Source organism: Mytilus californianus, unplaced genomic scaffold, assembly GCF_021869535.1.
Source record: "Mytilus californianus isolate M0D057914Y unplaced genomic scaffold, xbMytCali1.0.p SCAF_9, whole genome shotgun sequence".
NCBI classification, from domain to species: domain Eukaryota; kingdom Metazoa; phylum Mollusca; class Bivalvia; order Mytilida; family Mytilidae; genus Mytilus; species Mytilus californianus.
Genome location: NW_026262745.1, coordinates 32617991 through 32638426, shown reverse-complemented (window position 1 = coordinate 32638426; position 20436 = coordinate 32617991). Strand labels below are relative to the sequence as shown.

At 33.0% G+C, this 20436-nt stretch overlaps 2 protein-coding genes across 4 annotated transcripts in view; both read right to left on the bottom strand.

Moving 5' to 3' along the window:
* LOC127715100 (STAGA complex 65 subunit gamma-like) overlaps positions 1 to 4724 on the bottom strand; it is a 30454-nt gene extending 25730 nt beyond the window's left edge. The window contains exon 1 of one of the 2 annotated variants that reach the window (XM_052221144.1): positions 4691 to 4724. The gene's annotated coding sequence lies outside the window, so the exon portion shown is untranslated. Of the gene's footprint in view, positions 1 to 4522 lie in introns of both variants that reach the window. The other variant, XM_052221143.1, reaches the window with a different exon arrangement.
* Positions 4725 to 16442: 11718 nt separating this feature from the next.
* The window catches only part of LOC127715077 (uncharacterized), a 42321-nt gene continuing 38327 nt past the window's right edge, over positions 16443 to 20436 (bottom strand). For both annotated transcript variants that reach the window (XM_052221106.1, XM_052221107.1), the window contains one exon: positions 16443 to 19860. In XM_052221106.1, the coding sequence (XP_052077066.1) occupies positions 19409 to 19860 (452 nt within the window). In that variant the 3' untranslated portion in view covers positions 16443 to 19408. The remainder of the gene's footprint in view (positions 19861 to 20436) is intronic.

The window sequence follows — 20436 nt, the reverse complement described above, 5'->3', positions numbered from 1 at the left end:
TTATGACTCAGAAATGTTTTACTGCAATGAAATGTAGGATCAATTACCTACAACTGTCATATTCAAGGGAATATTTTTTTTCGACCTATTTTCGTATGCAACCGGATGTGACGTACTATGATTTGGTGGTATTACACCTGAACAGTTGGGCCAAAAATGGACACAATATTCAAGCTTGATACAGGTCTGAATTTGGATTGTAATTAAATATTTGACACATTATAGGTTTCTGACACAGAATAAATGTAGTCAAAGAACTTAAATTGGTTGTATGATTTGAATTTATATTCAACTGAATATTTCTTGCTGTTGTGCAATACACTGTGCTGTTGCGCAATACTTAGTAAATCTGTTTTCAGACTATATACAAAGAATTAGCAAAATAAATTGTGACCCCCCAATTTTTTTCTTTGGAAAATTGACAATTTCTTAAATCTTGAGGAAAAAAAAATTGACCCCCCCAAAAAAAAAATTTTTTTTTACTCCCCCCCCCCCCCCTCCCCCCCTTCCCAAAAAAATAATATTTGAAGAGAATTTTCTTTGAGGAAAAGAAGAGGAAAAAAATTGCCCCCCCCCAAAAAAAAAATGTACCCCCCCCCCCCCCCCCCCCCCCAAAAATTAATTTTGAAGAAATTTTCTTTTTGTAAAATGTGGTACAAATTAAGAGACATCCATACACTTAAACACAAGTTATTGTCTGAAAACTAGAAAAATGCTTGTTTGAGACCCTTTTTGGCCCCTAATTCCTGAATGGTTTGGGTAATTACCCCCAAAATGAATCCCAACCTTTCACTTGTGGTATTGAACCTTGTGGTACAATTTCAGAGCAATCAAAATACTTATACACAAGTTTTTGTCCTGAAACTAGAAAAATGTTTGTTTTGGCCCCTTTTTGGCCCCTAATTCCTAAACGGTTGGGACCATCACCCCCAAAAACAATCCCAACCTTTCTTTTGTGGTATTGAACCTTTTGATTAAATTTCATAGAGATCCATACACTTAAACTATAGTTATTGTCCAGAAACCAAATGTCTTTGGACGACGACGACGACAAAGTGATACCAATATATGACTGCGGTCTTATAAAAACCACTCTGCTAAGAAGTGAATTTGATTGATAGATTGCTGTTTGCTTTATGTCCTGTTGCAAATATATCAAGCATGTTCAGGATGAGAAATACATTTTTTTACAATTATAATAATACAATAAGAAGGTCCTTAAATAGGATATTGCCTTGATTAAAGGGCAGAAAAATTGGACTGCCACTAGAAAATGAGGGTATATTGAACAGAATTCTGACCGCTCATGGCTTCATATTTATACATCCCACACAGCCAAACAGATGCTCCACATTTGCAAGGGTCTTATGAACGTACATAAAAAAGACCAAAAGTGAGCACATTTCTATACCATAATCCCAGTCACCCTTGGAATGAAGAGAATTTGAAGAACCGTCTCTAGTTGTAAAGGAAAATCTGCTGACTGCAATATACTCCCAAAAATGGTCCTCCTGTTCTATGCGAAACGAGCAAGACACCACTGATATGGTAGCATACTTTAATAATCTGGACTGGAGTTCTTGATGGAAAATCCAAATTAATAGGATAAGGTAGCCAGAGAAACCATCACCAGAGTCATGATTGTATCCTATTCAGACAAGGGAATATATACTGTTTTACACTAAATTCTTCCTCTTCATTTTTGTATTTTTCAGAATTTTTTTTTATCTTTTGATGTACATGTAGACTTAGTTTTTTGGCATGCAGGTATATCGTGACTTGGATGGAGAGTTGTCTCATTGGCACTCATACCACAAATTCTTATTTCTATATCACAATATTACCGGTAAGAAATGTTTTGCTTGTGATTATTACTTATTAGGGATGTCAACGAGTACTCGAGTATTCGAGAATCGCTCGGTAGTACCGAGTATCAAATACTAAAACGATACTCAAATACTCCGTTTCCTGTTAGAATATTGCTGTCTTCTTTATATAAAATTGTTTTTCTTGAGAATCGGTTACCTCTTTCCGAAAATTAAATAGGCATCACTGATTTATCATACTAGTAAATAAAAAACTTTTTGTTTCGAATGCTTGTGCTAAATTGTCATTTAAAATGCCTCCGAAAGAAAATACGTGGGCTATACCTATAAATGTTTTAGCATGTTTAGACATTTCGTCTCATCCGTACGTTAGAGCAAATATTTTCGTCTGCAAGACTGTAATTCACAAAGTCCCCAATAATAGTTGACAAGAAAATGTTTCCAAATAAAACAAATTCGTTTTCATCCTCTGGTGACCCTCAGTGAATAGTTAGGCTTCTAATTCTTACGCCTTTGTAAACATTAAATGTGCTTTCTTAACGATTACCAAATACTATTGTTTTATATGGGTTTTCCTTGTTATAATTTTTAAAAAGGTGTTCATTAAATTATATTGATTAGATTTGCTTAATTAGAGCTATTAATTGTGGTGTGTATTTCCTTGTCCCAGATACTTATGTAGATGGTTTTTCGTCCGTTGAACAACAAACCACAGAATGTAAAATACGTATTTTTGTATTTCATTGTTGCAGATATATTCCTGAGCAAGTTATTAATGTTTTGGGCAAGTTTCATGTACAAATAACGCTCATCTGAATTTACCTTGATGTCTTAATTCCAAAGTAATTAGTAAACTTTGCTTGATATCCTTTGATTTTCTTAATAGTTCTCTCTGACCCCAAGGCAAGTGTGACTGGGTATAGAAATAAGGCCATCTCTTGGTCTTCTTCCAACCGACGGTGTAACCCTTTTCAAAGTGGGGCATCCATTTGGATGTGCTTGATGTTTGAATTCGCAGTCATGTCTGGTCAGAATGGGGACTTACAATCCCATGATTCGTGTATTGAGAGTGTCACACTCTTTACACTTTAATAACCATTATAACATCTCTTTGAGGGATTCGCAGGTGACCTGTTGTAAGGCTTAATTTCTTTCTGGATCCCGATTTAATATACAAATGTCATGAATGTAACCTCATTTTTCAGCGTCATTTCAAATTTCCTGTCCTTCATTTTGGACGACCCCTATTTTAGAACTTACTGATAATTGTATTTATGGTTAATTAATTCTCATTCTGAACATTCATTTAATATTTGTCACTGGACAAAAAGCAAGCAACAATCAATTAATATTATTTCTTTCTTTAACTTCTCCACTCCAGTCTCATACATATGAGGAGTATTGGCATGTTCCTGTAATAAAAACAACTATAAAATAAATAAGAAGTGGTGGGCCTATAAGGATCTGAATTGTTATCATAGTAAAGAACCATTGTTTTGTTATTTGCCCCCTATTTCTATATTTACCAGAACATTTTTTTGTAAACTCATATAGCATGTATAGTCAATAGATTCCTTACGGCGAACGAGTCAAACACTGAAGAGTATTATTGGAAGGGAGATAATCATTGAACCAGTTTACTCACTGTTTGAAAAAGAGCGAAATTTCGATAGCATACTTCAGGACAAGTGGTCTGCCTTAATTTCATTTTTTTTAAATATTGATGACCAAATAGACAAACTAGACTGCATGGTGTTCTTCTCAAAATAATGGCATTACTGTTACATTTTAGAAAAAATCAATTAAATCAGAAGTTTTAATTGAGTTACCGTTATTACTTTTTATCGCTTGAGTTAATTGCTATACCAGAAAAACAGACTTTTTAAAAACATATTCCAATGTCGGACTAACGGGGTGTCAAACTAGTGGGGTGTCTGACTATAGGCTATTTCTCGATTATGTCTTTCACTGGAAAAGATCATCAATTATGCACTCTCTTATGACGTCATTTACCAGATAGAAGGCGAGTCTGTATCCCTGCACATATTAAAGTTTCAAGCATCTTCAGTATCGTCATTCTGCAGGGTAGTCATGGTAATCTAGAAATAATTTAGGCCTGTAAGTACGTAATCTCAATGTCCCATACGACTGAAGTGAGGGTAACCAACTAATTAGATTTTAATTTCCCGAATATTTGGTGCAGTGTAGCATCCAAAATTTCACCCATTCGCTCAACACGTTTTAGAAGTGACGATGCCTACATTTTTGTCACATGGTGATGAAAGTCACATGACAGATATTACTAACTACCATATCTCGGAACTGGCGTATTGATTGGGTTGTCGGACCAATGGAGTGTCGGTTAGTGGGGTGTAGGATAAATGGGGTGTCAGACTCATGGAGTGTCGGAATATCGGGGCTGCCCCTTGATTGACATGTTCAATAGAGGGATAATAAATATCTGCACCACTATAAATGATTTTATTTTTGTGACTTTGTAGACCATATCAAGTGAAACTAAAAGTGTTAGTTTATTTTACCATCTTCTGCAGGCTTGACAAAAAATATATATATCACTTTCAATTTTTTTTTATCTTGGTCCTGTCATGCCTTCAAACTTTTCCAGGTGATATTGTTAATCTGTTTGTCTTTACGCAGACTAATTCTGTGGTGTAATTTTTGTAAAAAAAATTTACCTTCTGATGAACCTTCATCTGTCTGTGTTTCAAAATGGACTGTATGACAACATCTTTAAGTTAAGGTTATGCAAATTTTTAATAGTAATTTTTTGATCCGATGAAATGTTAGAACTCAGTTTAGTTGTTGTACACTTTAAAAACAATTATTAAAATATTAAATCTTACAAATTAAACAAGCGGAAATGTATTGTGTGTTGTAATAAAAAAAAATAAACCGGACCAGACAGAGATATAATCCGTGTTTCGTTTTTTAAATCAATTATTTATCTTCAATTTTTAAAACATGGTTTGATTGCGTTCAAGTTTAATCGAGACCAACTAACATTTGTTTCTATGGAATCAAGATCACATTATCTATTTATTGGAAAAGGAAATAAGAAATAAAAAGTAGTTAGAAAATTTTCAACTCGATCCCTATGGGCTGGGAACAGTATATCTAACGTCAATATATATGTTCCTGCTATGGGCAACCATTTGGGCAAAAATGAACAAAGTTTTAAAAACGGACGTTATAAAAAAAAGACATCAAAAGCGAAAACAGACATAAAATTAAAAAAACAGACAAATGATGTGAAAAATAGAATAGAAACATTTAAAAAAAATTAAAAACAGAGATAAAAAATGAAAACAGATGTCAAGAACGAAAACAGACATAAAATTAAAAAACAGACATCAAAAACGAAAAAAGACATCAAAAACGAAAACACACGTTAAAATCAAAAACAGACATGAAAAACGAAAACAGACATAACATTAAAAAATGATGTGAAAAATAGAATAGAAACATTTTTAACATAAAAAACATAAAAATAATGATTATGGCAGAAGGAAAATCTACTCTTTGTTTTTTACATCCAATGACGATGAAATATGGCACTATTCATGGTCATTCATAATATATGGGCCAATACAGGACTTGTTTCTTTTTTTATTATGAAAGCTTATGTTAAAGCCAGATTACTGGCAGGAGTGTGTACACTGCAATCAAATCGTAGTAGATTTAATAAGTATGAAGTAAGTACGATATGCCAGTTGTGTATGGCTGACATTGAAGATACTGAACATTTCCCGCTACAGTGCAGCAATACAGATATCGTGAGGAGACCGTTTATTACAAAGCTGAGAACTCTGCAATGTGACATCTGGGACATAGTATAATAGTCTCAGGTGACTTTGGTCATGAAATAGAAAATCTAGTCTTTTCGAACAAGTTAGTGTTATTTAAATTGATTTTGAATGTGTCAAGTCCACATATTCCAATATTAATACAGACTATCTTATTGATGGAGAAAATAGAGGTGATCTCAAGAGGAATGGTATATGCCTTACGTCATAGAAGATGTACCACACAGGATTTAGCTAAGGCAGTTAGGGTGGCAATGTCATTTAAAACTGCTTGATATAATACCGGTATAAAATATATTAAAAGTAAGACTTAATCTAACAGTTAAGACTTTAATGAACAGTCAGTTACATGTAATGGTTTGTTTCCTTATTTTTGCAAAACTTATAGTTATGATCATATGGTTGAAGCTTATGGTTTATGTAAATGGTTAAGTGGTTAAGATTTGAGTAAAATGATTAGGTCACTTGAATACATCTTTGCAATGGTCTTGAATAAGGTATGCGTTAAACTTTTTATATTTCTGACCACATAAATATATACATATTTTTTTATGCAACTCATGCTATGAGCTATGCACAAAGTCTTTGTACGTAAACACAATTTTTGCCCTTAATTCAATTTATTGTATCTCTTTATTGAAATAGGGGTTATAAGTTTACGGGTGCAGTGTAAGGCGACTTATGAAAAGTACATATATAGGTGTGTTATTGGCTTAGAATGAACAGTAGAAAGTAAGAACCTATATCATGCATACCCTAATGATGTCAGTATCAAGTAACAGAAAAAAGTAAAATAACAAAAATACCGAACTCCAAGGAAAATTCAAAACGAAAAGTCCCTTATCAAATGGCAAAATCAAAAGCTCAAACACATCAAACGAATGGAAAACAACTGTCATATTCCTGACTTGGTACAGGCATTTCCATAGTATAGTGATGGAGCAGATCCCTGCACGTAAAATGGTGATTTATATAGTTTTATGCTACTTGTGCTTCGGGTTTTGAATTGAGCACCTTGCTGTGATAGAATCCCTAGCTTATAATTGGATGTGACAATCTGTCATTGCTATTTTAACTTGGTGGCGGGAACACCGGGCAGTGTTGATAACCTTTATACCAGTATCTGGAACAATTGATTTATAGGCGTAATTATACTGGTTTCTGCACTGAAATTCTCACTGTAAATTGTTTCCTGCACATGCACACAGTTAGTTGCTTACAGTAAATCTACTTACCCGTATTACACTACAAAAGTAGGGGTACTCCAGATAGTGGAGGGAAGAACAAAGAAGAAGAAGTGGCGATACCTGGAAATAGTTCATTTATTTTGTCGGTTTCGTTTTTGACCTCTCTTTTATATTTTTAACGTCTGTTCCTTAATTTTATGTCTGTTTTCGTATTAGAACTCTGCTGTCTGTTTGTTTTATCTTAATTGTATGTCTGTTTTCGTTTTTGACCTGTTTTTAATTTTTCAACGTCTGTTTTTTAATTTTGTGTCTGTTTACGTTTTTCATATAAAAATAAGGAGATGTGGTATGATTACCAATGAGACAACTATCCACCAAAATTCAAATAAAGTTGACTCATCTCCTTATTTTTATATTGATACTAGCAATTATAGGCAACCGTACGGTATTCAACAATGAGAAATCCCATACCGTATAGTCGGCTATAAAAGGCCCCCACATGAAAAATATGAAACAATTCAATTGAGAAAACTAACGGCATAATTTATAACAAAACAATTAACGAAAAACAAATATGACAGACATGAAACAACGACAACCACTGAACTACAGAATCCTTACTTGGGACAGGCACATAAAGAATGTGGCGGGGTTAAACATGTTTGTGAGCGCTATACCCTCCCCTTAACCTGGGACAGTGGTGTAACAGCACAACATAAGAAAAAACTATAAAAATCAGTTGAAAAAGTCTTAACTCAATAGATCGATACAAAGAAAAACATCAAACAAAAACACAGACAGGACGTGACAGGGTGTCCTGTAAAAGAAGAAGGAATAAATGAGCACACAGGTAATCCCACCTACAAAAACATATCATTTGACAAGGATGAGATTTTGGCGAATCATAAGTCTTTCATGGCTTCAATGAATATTACATTGAACAGCAAATCTGAGGACTTACCTTGTTTGTATTGGATACCTTAGCTTCACAAAATTCCGTACAAACAACGGTACATTGCCGGTTCACCTGCATGTTCTACAAAGGAATTGTCCATTAGATTGACAAAAATTATGTCCGCAGTAAAAAAGGGTCATTGGAAATACTGCGAAACTGTTTACTCGCGTAGTGGTATTAACCATATGTGGATTCTAAAAAACTCTAAAGAACTTCTGGATAATTTTAAATCTCGAGCTTTCTCTGAAACTAATTCTATCAAAAGTTTTGATTTTTTAACCCTATTTACGACCACTCCCCATGTGAAATTGAAAAATCATATAAAAGAAATAATCCACAATGCTTTTCAATATCAAAATGGTAGCATACGCTATAAATGTATTGCTTTGGGATACCACACGGCATATTTTGTTAATAGTGAACAAAAAGGTAAAACATGCTACACAGAGGAACAAGTGATCAGTATGGTGGAGTTCCTTATTGACAACATATTTCTTGAATTTGGAGGTAGATTTTTTCAACAAAATGTCGGCATTCCTATGGGAACGAACTGTGCGCCTCTCCTTTCCGACCTCTTCTTATTTTCATATGAATCGGAGTTCCTTTAGACGCTTGTCAAAAACAAGAAGATCAAAGAAGCCAGATCATTTAATTTCACATCCAGATATATTGCTGATGTTCTTTCCATTAACAATCCAAACTTTTCTGATTGGGTTCCATTAATATATCCTTCAGAACTAGAAATTAAAAGAATCAACCGACACGGCTTCCTCCGTCTCGTTTTTATACTTTTACCTCGAATTTGACATAAGCGATCATCGATCTCAGTACCAGAATCTATGACAAACAAGACGATATTAATTTTGAAATTATAAATTTCCCCCACCTTAGCAGCAATATACCAACTTCACCTGCATATGGAATATACATTTCCCACCGCATTCGGTATTCAAGAGCTTATAGCTGCTACTCAGACTTTATAAAACTTCACCAGTATCTGAGAAGAAAGTTGATGAACCAGGGTTATGTCAAAGAACGTCTCGTCCTTTTTCTAAAAAAGTTCATCGGAAGATACCAAGACCTTGTTGATAAATATTCCGTATCAACTTCACAAATAATACATGATTGTTTTGGAGTATAGATTCTAGGTACTGACGTTGTTTATCATCTTAATTACGTGTTATAGTGTTCTTTTCATTTGACTTTGTATATTTTTAAACTTTACTGGCTCGGTATTTATACATCCCGCCATTGTGTTATTGTGCTATGGACTTTTTGTATTCTTGTCTCTCATTTTTGCTTATGTACTTTGTCTATAGAGTGTCTATATGCCATTTTGTTTTTCTTTGTTGAAATAGTTATTTGTTTTTATAGTGATTAAGGTTATAACACAATGTTGACTGCTGTGCCCCAATTTTTGACATTTTTACCTATTATAGATATAGGAAGATGTGGTATGTCTGTTTGTTTTGCTCACACATTGTTGTCAATATAATGGAATTCTATGCGACTGTCATACAAGTGAGAGGTATGCTAGCTATAAGACCAGGTTTAATCCACTTTTTTCTACATAAGGAATGCCTGTACCAAGTCAGAAAAATTACAGTTGTTTTCCATTCGTTTGATGTGTTTGGGCTTTTGATTTTTCCATTTGATAAAGGACTTTCCGTTTTGAATTTTCCTTGGAGTTCGGTATTTTTGTGATTTTACTTTTTGCTTAAAAATAGCTTATTTGACGGAGTAATATATTCTTTAAAAAAATATGGGATTTTGGGCATGTTCCGGAAAATCACGATACTTTCTCAAAATTAAAATTTCACCAATTGTGAACAAATTAGAGAACAGATATTAAAAAAAAACATTGTGAGTATGGCATGGTATTGGTTGCAAAAATTTGATATTTTTCTTTTAAATGCAATATTTCTTATTTAATTGGTATATTTCTTCATTTAAATGCAATATTTTTTTATTTGAATGGTATATTTTTTCATTTAAATGCAATATTTTTTATTCAGATGGTATAATTTTTCATTCAAATGGTATAATTTTTCATTCAAATGGTATAATTTTCGTTCAAATGCAATATTTTTTATTCAATTGGTATAAAATGTCATTTGAATGCAATATTTTTTATTCAATTGGTATAGTAGTATTTTATTAATATGCAATAATTGCATCATGGGAAATTCTTTGACGTCATAAGGTCAAATTTGCAACAACGTTTGTGATTGGTCGGTAATTGTTTGGATTTCTCCCCTTTCTTTCTAAATTTGAGTGACCAAGAATTAAAAAACGCGTCAGAATATCGCCCCTCTAACTAAATTTGGCGTTCGTGCGAGTTCGTGCACTGGCTGTTAATGCCAATAATGGCCAGGACGAGCAAAAAATGCGAGTGACAAGTAATAATAATTAATTTGACACACAACTTGTTCATGGATAGAAACAGATGCCTGCGTGCATGGCAAAAACACCTCCAATGAAAACCTTTTCTGAAGAAACTCTCCTACAGTCTACACATTGAAATAAAAAAAGATACATAGCTAGCCCCCCTCCCCCTTCTAAGTCAAGATACATGTAATCATGACGTTCTTTAGTGCTATATCATTTTTTACTTTTCTTGATCCTCAGAGACGTTGCAGGAAGGCACACATGAAAAAAGAATAAAAAGCATCCAGGACGTTACAATTATTTGGACTAAGCCCCCTCTTTTTTTACTACATATAGAAAAAAAATCACCTAATTACGACAGCAGAACCAGAAACCCACAAGTAGAGACATAAGCTGTTATACTCCGGAACTAATTCTTTAATAAAGACAATTCAGGATAAATTGGAACCAGTTACTTACCCATGTTACAACAATAGTCCTATCACTATATGAGGCGTGAACTTCATATTTAATACTATCTATAATATGTGCTCTCATGTCTTATGCTGCAAATCATTTTACATTTAGGATTCGTTGCTGTTTACCGTTCTCGTCTCCGAATCCCTAAAATAGATTTTTTTCAAGCCCCACAGTAGTTCAATAATTACTATATGTCTTTGCATAAATAAGTATGCAGGGCATATTTCAAAACATATTTTATCTTCATGACTTTTAAATGATTTACTTTTCAATACTGCATTGGGAAGGGGGGTATACAAGTTTATTTTGTGACACATTATATAATATAATTAGGTATCCAACAAACTATATGATTGCACGTTTAGCTATTATCTAGACCCGTACAAAATGTATATAATTAGACACATTTAGCAGGAGCGGATCCAAAACCTCGGTGTCTAGTAGAGGGGGGGGGGGGGGGGGGGGGGTAGGTTCAAAGTTAGATATTTGTATGGAGATGTATATATGCGAGTATTGGCAGTAATGGTTATGGTGTGTGTGTGAGGGTAGGGGTTTCAGATCAAAGATCGTTTCTATAATTCTATATCTTTTAGTTTTTCCATTTCACTCTATTCTTTATCCTTTGATCTCTATTATATTTGTCCTAAACATGCGTGACATATTTGCCACTGGACATAAGGCAACCAAAAGTCAATCAACGTATTCTGTATATTTCATCATTTCTTTATTATGTTATCTATAGGTTTGGTCCCGCCCCTTATCTATTTTTTTGCACATTAGGGACGACATCAAAAGTTCAATGTAGGATAAAAAAAAAACTTAATTCATATAGTTTTTTTTCACTGACCCCCTACCCCCCCCCCCCCCCCCCCCCCCCCCCTCTTTACTTAATTTGGGAAAAATTGATTCTCTATGTAAACCCAATTCATGTCCTGATAAATGGTGACTCATGCATAGCATCATATGTGGTTATTAAAACAAGAAACATATTCATATTATAATAATTAATGTATGCTAGGACTTATAGATAGATGTCATTAGTCCCAGGTCATGTAATAAAGTAGGTCTTATAAAAATACAATAGCATTTTAATTTTGATGATTATATATATGTTTATATATTTAATAATGCCATTTTTTTTGGAAAAAAGAGTAGGGGCAAGGCGTTTTTAAAACATATCAATGGGGTGCGTTTTTTTTTTTTGTTCTTCGGAAGTGAGCCAGAAAAAGTCCATTTCTGTTTTTTTTTTTTTGCATTGGGAAGATCTTTTGGCTCTCTTCCACCTCTTCTTTTTTGATAGGTTGACGACAGAGGCACATAACAAACATGGCGTCGTTTAGTCTAAATGAAATTAATAAATTTATGAATGCAGATATATTAGAATGTGAGCTGCCGTTTTATAAACGTTTGTATGGTATGACAGCCTTAGTAGGACATCCCTGTAGGACGATAAGCTGGATAAATATAAGAACTACACGGACAATAACAGTTATGGGACGATTATTTGATATTCTAGGGAGGGGATTTTGATTGATTGGTGTTTAACGCTACTTTCAACACTATTGGGCTATTCCGTGGTGGTCAGTTTAAATTTATAGATAAAGGTTAGGGAAGGGAAGAGAGGGCATTATTATTCATTTCAATCTGTCGCTAATCATGCCTATTTTCCAGCTCTTACCAGGCAACCATATTCATATATGAAATCCTTCTGTGCCCCACCCCAACAAATAAATAAATATCAAATGGTTTTCCTCTTATTTAACACAAGTTTAAATTGATTGATTGTTTGTTGCTAATTTTAACGCCCAGTGGAAATTATTTCATTCTTGTTCAGGAAAACACGAGTTTAGAAGTCACGTATATAATATAAAAACGAAGAGATGGAATATGATTGCTAATAAGGCAACTATATATCCACCGGAGTTCAAATATGAAGTGGATGTAAGCAATTATAGATGAGATAAGATAAGATAAGAAAAATTTATTTTAAGTCGGGTTGCATGAAATACTACAAACATAAGCTCTGTAGAGCTTTTTGCCGTCATGTAGACAAATGTTTTTTGTAGACAATCGTAAGGCATTCAACAATGACAAAAACCTGATACTGTAAAGTCGTCTATAAAAGGCCCGACATGAAAAGTGTGAACAATTCAAACGAAAAAACTAACAGCCTAATTATACATAACAAAACAATTTACAAAATATCAAATATGAGTCGAGACAGGAACCAACGACAACCACTAAACTACAGGCTCCATCCCTGGGACAGGCAAATAAAGAATATGGCAGAGTGGATATAGAAATGAAGATGTGGTATGATTGCAAATGAGACAACTCTCCACAAGAGATCAAATGACACAGAAATCAACAGCTATAAGTTACCATACGGCCTTCGACAATAAGCAAAGCCTACACCGCATAGTCAGCTATAAAAGGCCCCGAAATCAAAAATGTAAAACAATTCAATCGAGAAAACTAACGGCCGAATTAATGTACAAAAAAATGAACGAAAAACAAATATGTATAACAAAGCAACAAACGGCAACCACTGAATTACAGGCTCCTGACTTGGGACAAGCACATACATACAGAATGTGGCGGGGTTAAACATGTTAGCGGGATCCCAATCCTCTCCCTAATCTGGGACAGCGGTGTAACAGTACAACAACATGTTTGTGAGCAACCCATCCCGAAGCTGGGACAGTGGTGTAACAGTACAATAAAATAACAACCTGCACAAATCAGTGAATTAACTCAAAAGATCGGTACGAGACACACAAAAAATATAATCTATTTAAAAAAAAACGATATACTTGCATATAAATCCATATACAATGAAACGGTTTTTGAAAAGTGGACCGAACGTTTTGACCATCGAAATTTTGCAATAGAAATACTAGTTATGCCACAAGATTTTAACAGCCAGTGCAGGACTCGCACGAATGTTAGATTTAGTTAGAGGGGCGATATTCTGACGCGTTTTTTAATTCTTGGTCACCCGTGTTTAGAAAGAAAGGGGAGAAATCCAAACAATTTCCGACCAATCACAAACGTTGTTGCAAATTTGACCTTATGACGTCAAAGAATTTCCCCTAATGCAATTATTGCATATAAATAAAAAATTAGTATACCAATTGAATAAAAAATATTGCATTCAAATGATATTTTATACCCATTGAATAAAAACTATTGCATTTGAATGAAAATTATACCATTTAAATGAAAAATTATACCATTTGAATGAAAAATTATACCATTTAAATGAAAAATTATACCATTTGAATGAAAAATTATACCATTTGAATAAAAAATATTGCATTTAAATGAAAAAAATATACCATTCAAATAAAAAATATACCAATTAAATAAGAAATGTTGCATTTAAATGAAAAATATCAATTTTTTGCAACCAATACCATGCCATATGTGAGTATTTACTATATAAGTAATGATGATAAAATATATGGGGGTAAGGGAGTAGTTGAGAACTAATCATAATTTCAAAACAAATTTTATATAAAAAAAAGTATTTGTTCACAGGTATTGACGTATGACAAAAAATGTGAAAATACATATAAGCAATAGTAATCTTTGAATTGAAGGAGGCCCGGTAGAGGAGAGGATTTGTAATTAATGAAATTGGGGGGTTGAAGATGAATTTCATTTTATTATTACATGTACTAACGATAGAAGTATAAAGAAGAATTTTTAGAAACATTATTCCTGTAATTCCATCTTTTTCTGTTTATCTGCGTTTGAGAAATTTGAATTTCTAGTTATCAGTAATGACTTGGATATATGCAACACATGCATTTTCGGTGTAAACCGGATATACGGTAAGAATCAGTCTTTTAGATAAGGCACGAACAAACAATAAGTCATTCTATGAATTTTATGTTCTACATAGTTTAAATACATTTTTATCGATATGTTACAAGGAAGGAAACTTGTGTTTTTCTAAATAATTATAATATTTATCCTCGGATTTACTCCAATAGCCTCAGTTGTGGTATCAGTGGTAATAATTTTGTTGTTCACTGTATTGTTTCTGCAGATGTTTATTTTGTTTGTGATAAAGTTACATATATAAATATATTGTAATTGAAGATACACTAATGTAATCCGGCAGTAAAATACATGATAAAGAGGGGCACTTTTTTGCCTGTTTCAAATGTTCGTACACAGCATGTACGGAACCATGCGATGTTCCTGTGGTTGGGCCCTTTTCAAAATGACTGGATCTGTGCCTTCACAGCTACGTGTGGTCGTAATTGGGATGCTAAACCCCAATCCCATGCAAGGAAATTGTCATACTTTTAGTGCACAAATGTTTTGCACATGATAGAACGTACTCTGGCAAAACCTCTTTTTGGAAGGTTAATAGGTTGCCTGTTGCGAGACCGAATTTTTGCCCTATTAATCAAACACTCATTTTCTAGAGGCAGTCTAAACTTTCTCGACCTTTATCCTACTTGACCCATGCTGCTGAACCTTCCTACAAATGTTTTTGGTTTATTTTTTATTTATTCTCGTGATCTTTTTGCCATGGACAATAATTTTATGCAAGCAACAAATCAATCCACGAGCCACTAATGTCAACAAGAACCGATTTTCTACCTAACTTTGAGATTGATCGTGTTCCAATGTATTCAGGTAAAACGCCTGTCTATCGAATTTGTAGAATAGAACAATGTTCATTATGATTGTAGTAGCGAATATGTGAAACGCGCAGTGTTCTCTACGCTATCTTCCATCTTTGCAACTCGACGATTTGCGCGCAGATAATTAAAGCGTGAAAACAGTTTTTTTTGTTATAGGTTAACCTGTAATCAGGGATATAATATCATTCCTTTGGGAAACAACTGTGGAACACCTTCGGCCTAATTGCACTGAACCGGTTCCAACTATCGCACATTTAAATGTATATTTTGTTCTTCTAATGAGTGTAATACATATGAAGCTATTGATTATCATTGCAGAAAAAAATTAACGATTGGTTAATTGTGCTACAAAGAAGTCGAATTTTATGCTCACAATGTTTACCTTTGTTCAAACGTTTGGGACTATATTTCTAACAAAAAGCATAGCAAATTTTTCAATTTGATCTGAGAATACGACCACAATGAGGTAGAGTCAATGCTTTTTGTATTCATCTTTTGCCCCTGTTTACTCCTCACTTTTAGACAATACATGTAGCATCTTTCAGGAACTAAATAACTTGAGATAATAGTAATAATGGTTTTTCATTCAAACCCTAAAGCAAGGTTAAGTTGCTGTCTTAATGACATATATTATATAAATCTTCGTACCAATCTTCACATTATCTTATCATGGGTATTTTTTTAAAACTACAATATTGAAATCATATGTTTTAACGTTGATGAATGCTATCATTTAAAAAAGCGAAAAGCAAAATATTACAAACAAAAATTCAACATCGAATGCTTCATATTAAGAAAAGGTAAAACATATACTATATAAGTGCATATATAAGTGTGTTTCAACCTAGGTAGACTATCTCTAATGAATTTTCGTCTTGAATCTTTACTAGGTTTTCTGATTCTGTTATGAAAGTAGTATGAACGAAAAAGTAAGACTCCATCAATTAAGGTGACAGTAGATAATCGATGTTTAAATCTCGCAGATCGATTAAGTAGATACAAACAAAAAATCAGTACAGGAAAAACACTTTAATGTGTAACCTTTTACTTTAATATGCATTTAATATTTGTCGCTGCACATTAAGCCTTCACCAATCACCATTTTATATTTTACTACAGGAAAAAGACTCCAAACGAGTATATAATTAGCCATTTTTATTCTCATTACATGTGTTGAAGTAAGATTTATTATGGAAAATAATGCTATTGATTAAATAATTTACAAATAACATACATTAGCAAATATAAAAACCATTCCACAAGGACACAAGGAATTAGGAGAGATACTTTAAAAAATACAATGCACACGCACTTCTTTGTAAATTTTAGTCAAACGATTTGAAAGCAATGATTTTTAAAATTTAACCCATTGTTCTAGAAATTCAGATGAAATGGAATTTATCTCTTTTGTAGAAAATTGTAAAGGGTTTCGTAGAACCCTGTGTCTCGCCTGCTATTGCTGCTGTCAGTGCAACAACGTAGTGTTGAATGTAAAAAGTAAGTCCATTTATAAGTAAAATACAGATTTCAAACTTTTTTATTCAGATGCTATTTCTCGATCTTGAAGATTAGCTGCTGTCCGAGTTTCATAACAATCAGAGAAGGTTTACAAATTTATCATGTCAAAAAAAAATAATCACAGACTGTCAGTAAATGTTATCTGTAAAATACCAAAGTCCACCTATCAGTAAACCTTCTTAAATATGAAAAAGAATATTTATTTTAAAAAAGTGCTTCAGACATTATCACTTAATTATAAAAAAAAAGCTTTTGCCAAAGTTTCATAAAATTCTACGAAAGTTTGACAAAGTAATTGATTTCTCACAAACTTTTAACTTTTTTTATTCGAGCATCACTGAGGAGTCTTTTGTATACAAAACGCGCGTACGGCGTACAAAATTTTAATCCTGGTATCTATGATGAGTTTATTTAACACTAGACTGTATCTGTAACAAAAAATTTGTTCCGGCGTGACATTTGTTCCGCCGGAACAAATTGCATAGGAAATATGTTCCACCGGAATTTATATCACAGAAAATATGTTCCAGCACTGTAAAATTTGTTCCGGAACTAATTTTTTGGCCAAATGTGAAATAAGTTCCGGATCTAAAATCATAGCTCCATGAATTTTGTTTCAATTAATATTAAAAAGTTTTAAATAAGTTCCTGTGACATTAGTTTTAAACGAACATGTAAATATTTCATAGAAACTAATGAATAAGTTCCGCTCAATCATCATTGCACACCGAAACATTTTCTTGTTACACTTATATTATAATGCAAGCTAAATGCTATACTGAGTGCACTTGCATGGGATACATTTGCAATTGAAGGCATGACTGTAACTATAGGATGAAGATAAGAAATAAAAGCGATGGTAATGTATCATAATTTGTATTTATGTTTTATGCGGTATTCCTCCTTGGTTCCTGTTAACTGTCATGGCCCAGTGTTCTAGTCATACATGTACTTAGGATATGGCACAGTTTCAAAAGAGTGTGTCTTTTTTTTTCTACCTGTCTTTTGATTTTTATAAATGATCAAGTCACTTTGTCCTTTTCAAATTAGTACATATGTTCCTCTTAAACTATACTTTTTTTCTGAATGATTTTTCTTATTCTAATCTTTTCTTGTTCAAAAGTGTCATTTAGATATTTTTTACAGAGTATATAATTAAACATTTGCTATACTCCAAAGGATCCAAACTGGATGATTTACACTTTTTATCTATTATATTATTAATATAATACTTATTTTTATAATGCACTTGAATGATAACTTTAAACTCACTGATGACAAATGCTCAGTATATAAGATAACTTGTTTAACCAGTGGAACATATTTCACAGACAAGGAACTTATTTCACCAGGTGAGGAACAAATCTCACAAACTCAGAACTTATTTCACCAGGTAAGGAACAAATCTCATAAACCTGGAACTTATTTCACTAGGTAAGGAACAAATTTCACCAACCCGGTACTTATTTCACCAGGTAAAGTGTGGAACTTATTTTATAGAGTTGGAACAAATTATATAGAAATTACCTGTGAAAAAAGTTCTCCCAGAACATATTTCCACTGGAACTTTTTTCACAGGAACAAATTTTGGCTCACATATCTACATGTAAAGTACAAAAAAAGTCCATTAATCAGTACAATACGGAAAATGAAGAAAAAAAAATATATGTCTTTTGATCATAAAAAGCACCGGTTCAATTAACGTAAAATTCCACGAAGGTTTGACAAAGTTATTGATGACTGAAAAACTTTAACCTTAGACTGTTTGTAAATTTTAACTGTAGAAAACCAGGCACAACTATCAATAAAATACGGAAAAATGAAAAACAACATTTTCAAAATTTTACTCTGTTTACTGATTTTTTGTTACAAGAAAGTTTCTGTCAGAATTTCATAAAATTCAACGAACGTTTGACAATGTTATTGATGTCTAAAAAAAATCTTTCACCACAGACTTAACCTAAATGTTAACGATGACGACGACATAATCCAGGATCACTATGTACCGCTTCCGCGTGACATAAATTTTGCAGGCTCGACAAAAATAGGAATTTACCAAGGAGCGTTGGGGCAACAGTCCATAAAACAAATAGAAAACTAAGATAGGGCAACAAGATCCCCTAATAAATTTTTTGTGAAAAGGTAAACTACGAATTTAAAGTACTCAACAAAAATATCAGTTCTTTAGGCCTGTTTGCGTGATATGTTTCAAAATGTATTCTCAAAAATAATGATGATATTAATAATATAATGAATACAAATTAGTTATTCAAAAATCCTTCTGAAAATTTTTCCAGGATATCAATTTTGAAATACATAATAGTAAATATATTCGACAAAGAAGTCCGCTTACGGTATAAAGAATATTGTGTCAGGATCCCAGACTAAATTGTTTCAAACCCTTCCTTTGGTAGTGGTTATCACTGGTTGTAGTAATGCGCATTTATCTGTCAACAAATTACTCGACTATCCAGCAACAAATGTAGTGAGTTAGAACTATGAAAGTAGTTGTAGTAGCTTTGACATAACCTATGTTTTGGAACATCATTGTCTGAAGTCATATGATCTTGATTTGTTTACTTATTCACCCTTACTTATTTCCTTTCGTTCTATATTGTTGTATTGCGCGAGTAATTTTTCGAATAAACGATTTATATTTATCGCCATCTTTTTCTTTAAAAAATATAAGTGACTGGATATGTCCGATGTCCCTCAGATCCTTTCTTATTTTCTCCTCCCCAAATAGAACAGGGATTACGCATGGTTCGTCTTCCATTTTATGGGCTAATTGAGTTTGCAATCTAAATTTGCTCAAGCAGTCAGTATAAAAATGTGGAGTGATAAAAAGCAACAAAGAGCAGCTAGCGTCCATCAGGTCATGGAATGCTTCAAATACATTTGCTCCTGGGGGTATATCTTCCCCAACAGAGGCAATCTTTATATCAGGCAGAGCTACCTTTTCTTTTATCATTTTCATCATTACATCAACATGCTCTTCATCATGTTCTGAATGCAGAACTAATATATCGTATGCATATCCATCTAAAATACAATGCATTAATTAGTTAGATATAAAATCCATTCAATAACCTCCAAATTTGAAAAAATACTATCCGGAGAAATGACATTTCATTCAGTTTGGTACCTAAATATTACCTTGCTGGAACTAGGAGAGAAAACATATTGCATACACAATTACGATCGACACATATGTACTCCCATAAAAGCTGATTTATACAGAATTAATATTATAATAGTAAACGACCCAAGTTGTGCTTGTGGGTGTCCATTAGACGATTCGATCCATTTTTGTCTTTGAATGTCCACTCTACATAAATTTTAGATATCAGCTTTTTGAAAATATCCAACACTTAATTGCTATTTCCATATAACATATTTTATTTGGAACAGACGTAATTAGTGTTGAACAAAACACAATCCTTTTCAGAAATATACAGTTATTTATCTTATTTTCTGTTTATAAATTCTGCTATATTTTTTCCTGTGTGCGACAGAAGTTTGTTTCATGTTAGTGATGAAATGTACTGAAAGGGGAAAAAATTAAACACACTTCAACAAATTTAATTTGCCGTATTCAAGTGACCCCTTTAAACAACC